Source organism: Dipteris shenzhenensis, chromosome 13, assembly GCF_047967505.1.
Source record: "Dipteris shenzhenensis isolate YYH24624 ecotype China chromosome 13, Dip_SZ_1.0, whole genome shotgun sequence".
NCBI lineage: Eukaryota > Viridiplantae > Streptophyta > Polypodiopsida > Gleicheniales > Dipteridaceae > Dipteris > Dipteris shenzhenensis.
Genome location: NC_141608.1, coordinates 27043669 through 27049168, shown reverse-complemented (window position 1 = coordinate 27049168; position 5500 = coordinate 27043669). Strand labels below are relative to the sequence as shown.

The 5500-nt window shown below is 40.8% G+C and overlaps 1 protein-coding gene across 1 annotated transcript; it reads right to left on the bottom strand.

Moving 5' to 3' along the window:
• Positions 1 to 755: 755 nt before the first annotated feature.
• Positions 756 to 3080, bottom strand: LOC147895228 (putative protein phosphatase 2C 74). Its single transcript, XM_087383338.1, has 5 exons — positions 2355 to 3080; positions 1947 to 2282; positions 1743 to 1860; positions 1372 to 1595; positions 756 to 1281 (listed from the first exon to the last, which is right to left on the bottom strand). The coding sequence occupies exons 1-5, from the start codon at positions 2829 to 2831 to the stop codon at positions 799 to 801; spliced, it is 1638 nt and encodes a 545-aa protein (XP_087239464.1). The 5' UTR covers positions 2832 to 3080; the 3' UTR covers positions 756 to 798.
• Positions 3081 to 5500: the final 2420 nt, after the last annotated feature.

Here is a 5500-nt window from a genome sequence, read left to right as displayed (position 1 = left end):
ATGACAGAAGTTACGTAGCATCACCCTCATTACACCAAAGTTCACCTTTTCTTTTAACAAGGATGTAGTACAGTGCATAAGCAAAGGTGTACCCTTGTCAATGCTATCCAAACCTTTTTCCAATCAAAGTTAGGAACCCCTATAGAAGGGAATAGATGTGTGTGTATGTGTGTGTGTGTGCATGCACGCATACGTCCATGCATGCGAGTGCGAAGTAGAGAATGTAACTCGTGTCGCACGTCTACTTACAAAACTTATAATCGATCTTTGGTTTGAAGTGATGTCTCTTTGTTTTTTTCAAAAATATTGCCATTGTTACTAACTTTGTTTCATTATGGACTTGGAATTGCAAGGTACAATGTTTTCAAGCCCGTACTGATCAATCTAGTGGGTCAGCATATAAGGGTGTCCCATGCCCAAGTCTCTAAGCAATCTACCATCAAGAGTACTTTCGCCTCTTGATACAGTCTGTGATCAAGTCTAAGGAGCATTGCAATCTATAAGTTGTATATGTGTTTAGCAAGTTTTTAGAAATCTGCCATGAGGAACACTTTTGAATCTCTTGGTCCCTTAGCTTGGTAGATAGTCATAAGAGTCAAATCAATGGAGAGAGAGAGAGAGAGAGAGGATATCTCAAAATGTATAAAAAAATAATGTGATTGCATAAATATGAAACCAGATAACTTGAAGAAAATTCAAGGGAAACAAATTGAGAAAAATTACTAATTGATTGATAGCAAGTAATTTGTGTGCTCTTCATATCTTAAGTATACAATACGAGCCAAGAACCGCATATCATTACCATATCGTCCCACGCACAAGCCATGGTAAGTTGGAAAATGTGGTTCTTGTAATTCGTTCGGATGCTGATAATAGTTGCTCTTCTACGTCAAGTTTTGGGAATACCGTTTTTGTAAAGGACTCTTGCACACAAGTACCGAGAGCACTGCCGTTTGGATAAGCCTTAGTTGGACTTTTAAGTCGACTATTAGTTTCAGACTGATTTTCAAATTCTTTTAGAGGCATGGAACACTCGGCACGAGAAATCCCCTCTGGATCACGGAGGGAATTGTCCTTGCTTTCTGATCTGAATTGATATATTTCAGGAGAAGGATTATCCAAAAACAGACAAACGACTGCACAGTCATCAACCTTTGCAGCCGGATTCTTGGATGCCCAAAGATGCACTGCTACATCTACTACTGCTTTTGCAGCAAGAGATCTTACGGGTATTGAGGCAACAATCCGCACAACTTGTTCATTACTTAGTACATCCCATATCTGCAAGAAATGTGATTTGAATCAGCTACTGGCGTATGAATTCATTTAACCACGGAAAAGAATACTCAAGTTGGTTTGTTAGTTTTATACCCCATCCGTTCCGAGAACAACGAATTTGTCTTTCTCTGTCAGCCGTCGATATGTAACTTCAGGCACGGATATCACCCCAAAATGTCTGAGGCTAAAATCCCCTAATGACCTTGCCATTGCCAAACCAGGCATGTTTTGTTGTGGCAACCAAACTCTTTTTACCAAGGGTTCATTACGCAAAGGAAAAACTCGGCCCTTCCGTCGTCTTATACGCTCAGCTTCCTCTGCTCATGTTTTGAGCACGAACCATTAGAATGCTGAAGATGAGTACCAATATTAGACAAAAGAGTAGAGAATTTCATCCCGACATTCACAAACTATGTTAGAAAAATCATGAACCTAGCGCCAATGATATGGAGTCCAAAACTTACTAGGTAGATCCGGCTTCAGATCAACAGTTAGCTGTAAATCAAGGAAGGAATTATCGTCGCCTTTCATCCCCAAAATGGCCCTTGAATCTCCAACGTTCCCGATCATCAGGTCCTTCCCCTGCAACGCAAAGCTGTGTGAAAAGGGTGACCAATCACTCTTGGTCCTTGAGTGAAAAGATTGGTACGAAACAAGCAGGCATAAACCTGCTTCACAAGCGTGACAGCTGTTGTTCCACTGAACACGGAATCAACAGCGTCATCACTCAGCAAATCTCTGTCCATAAACTTATAGGCATTCAGAAATGCTTCCTTCCACACAGAGATCTGTTGAGGATCTTCTGTATTTCCTGAACCAAAACAAAGATCGAGAGCCTCAGGGTCTCGCCTACTCGATGTCAATAGCTGTTCTTGTAGCTCTTGCCAGCAAGTTGCTAACTTTAGAGGAAGCATGTCTCGGACATTCCTAGCGACAAGATGACCATGAGGGCCGTGACCATCAAAAACGCCACAGAAAATTGTGTCTGGTTGTGCCCCAAAATCCTACAGGACGACCAGGGTTCAGAATCAGCCGGTCATGTAAAAAATTACTGAAAACGCTGAGCGAAAGCATACCTCCCACACAAGCATGGCGTCCTGGTTGATCCCCTTGACGCCTGCTCGCGTGAAAAGAGAAACCGTTTCGCTTGCTCCGTTGGTACTTAATCTCTTCGACAGTCGTCTAGCAGTTCCCTTCATTACAAAATTAATCAGTTTCTTGGCCTTCTTCTTCGGTCTTGAGTGAAAAACGGTAAACATATCCTCAGCGTTCTCTTGCTTCTCCTCGTATATGACACCATTTTGCAAAATGCAGGCAATCGTTCTTTGTCGATTGCAAGCAGCACTTTTAACTACCCTCCTCACGACGATTTGACGCCCAGATGAATTGGGGCTCGGAGAAGTGACAACTCTAAACAGCTGGGCGTCCACACCGGAAAACATTTGAGACCAGGATCGGAATCTGGTGAATAATAGAGCAAAATAACGCCTCCAGGCAATCCATCTCTGGTTTAGCACTTGGTGAGCGACCAAGAAGCTGAGACAGTGGCACATGAGCCCTGATGGAGTCAGATTGGACTTCGAATACTTAGGACTCACCTAGATTTGATCAAACGCTTAGGTGCGGATGGAGTCAGAAGCCTAAATTTGATCGAATGCTTAGGACTAATCCCTCGAGCGATAGAAGAATGAAATTCAACGAAAGCCTGACGACGGCACGCGGACCAGCGTCTTCAGAGGGGAGCTGGCTGCTGGACGACTGTTGTGTGGGCAGCTCTGCCGAGCGCAAGGATTAAGAAGCATTAAGGGTGGTCGGCGGTCAGCCTGCATGCGCAGCCTTACAGATGAATACGCATGATGGACGTAAAGTATCGTGGAAGAAGGACATAAATTATCGTGGGAACAGTCAAACGACAGATCTCAATCTGTTCTTGGAATGTGTGTGTACCCTTGGACGATTCTCTCTCTCTCTCTCTCTTTCCCTCTCTTTCGTACCCTTGGACGATTCTCTCTCTCTCTCTCTTTCCCTCTCTTTCTCTCTCAGAGCTAGTGCACACGAGGTCACCAAAACGCCATTGGTGCGACTCCAAGGTGAAAACTACATATCTCGCATGAACAACATGAGCATAGCATTTAACTTTATCTGATTGAGCTAGTGTGAGGTTGCAGGACCATCAAAGGAGGTACATGGAGCTCTTTGTACCAACTGCAGAGTGTAGCAGGTCTTCTTTCATTGGTAGGAGAGAGCAGGCTGTCAGCTCTAGGTTCCTACAGGAACATTGAAGGATCTATTCATATCCATATGTCAAGAGCAGAATGCTTGGGAAGAAATCACGCCCAATGCTCCAATTTGCAACCTTCAGAATGCAGGTGCCAATTAGAGCACCAATGGTGCTCCATTTCAACCTTGATCCTTGTGCAACACACCACCAAAGGTACATCAGGCTCCTCGCATGCACTAGATCTCAAGGGCTAAAGAAAATGCATGACTAGGTGTGCCTTTAGCATTCCAACGATATTTCTTGCGTGAACAAAAACTTCAATCTAACGACTTAATAAAAGGTACCCTTTTTCTATACAAATATGTACTTTTTTTCCAAAATTACTTTAAATAATCCCTTATGTAAATTAACTTTTGTAAAATTTAGGCATTAAAAATAACCTTCTGTTGAACTCACGTGACATGGTTACATATGATGAGTGACCCCCCCGAGGTGAAAAATAAGAGGAGAAGGTAGTTACATAAGTGAAGGTCATGAGTGAATCTTTTAGAAACATATCTATGTCATTTGTGAGACTTTTCCCAATATAGAGTTACAAAATTATCTCATGCTATCATTTTCAAGGTTTCAATGGAGTTAACTATACTTAAGCTTCATAAACAAAAAATTTTATCAACTAGAATTTGGAAAAACCTAACCTTACAGATGGGTCCAAATGACTTGTGCCAATCGATTTTAGTACTCAGAGGGCTAAATTCAAAGCTTGTATTCCAAAGTTATGTTGAATTTTAGGCTAATTTATAAAATTAGAGCTATAAATATTATCCTAAGAAAGTTAGAGAAGACTCTAGATTCCCTACCAATCTTTTCCTTGGATCTCTCTCTCTCTCGCTCTCTCTCTCTTTCTCTTTCTCTCTCTCTCTCTCTCACTATGAATCTCTGATGTTCCTCCCATACATTTGTTAGGTCCCTGCCATAGACCTTTAACCATTATTTCTCTGACCCTATTTTACATGATTCTACAAGGGATGGTATGTGTGTTTTTCATGTTTCCATTACATTTTAAGCTTTTCTAATTTCAACATAAACCATCAATTGATTTTCATAATTATCATCACTAGCTTATAGATAATCTTATTAGACCTTTATGTTGATGTATATTGGGAAATTGAGTCTATCACCTTTTGTAATTGGTCTATTAGGGCTAACCACCCCTCTCTTTTTTGTTTAACATATTCGGCATTTTGTTTGTTTGTTTGTTTTTTTTTAATGCATTCTTGTGTGCGAAGTGTTTAAAGAGTAATCCTTAACTCTTACTCTTGGTGAGTATACTTTTTAAGTACTTCCTCTCATAACTTAAATGCATAAATTTAACCTATCCAAAAAGTGAAAACAAAATTTAGCATAGAAGAGTAACCATGATGAAACATCATTATAAAGCCCATGTAACTTGGGAATATTATATCCCTTCAATTGTCACCTTATGTAACAAACAATCCTAATTTAAAATACTTGTTACAATAGGCAGCCCTAGAGGGAAGTTTTGTCTTTGAGACTCCTCATGAAACCTCGTGTTATCATTATAGAGGTTGATCTTCATAAAAATCTAATGGTGTGAATCATTTTGATTACTTTAAGCATGTTCCAAATTTGTAGTCCTAGCTTCTAGACCTCTAATTAACTAGAAGTTACCAGTTGTCATCACACTTTGGGGTCTTGGCAACACTCTCTCTCCTACTTTGAGGAGTGTGTGTTCTAAAGGCATGCTGGAGGATGCCTCTCAAGGATAAATAAATTTCCACCACATGCATTTAGATCAACGTCATGGCCGCACGGTAATGTTCATTTGCTTAGTATAGTGCCTTCGATGTTGATGAGCGATTATTTGGAATTGTCAAGTGCTAACACAAGTGGTTAATACTCATCAGAGCAATGATGCCTTCACGCATGATCAACGACTGAAATTGTTGGGCAATCGATTGAGCATTGAGTAGCAGCAAG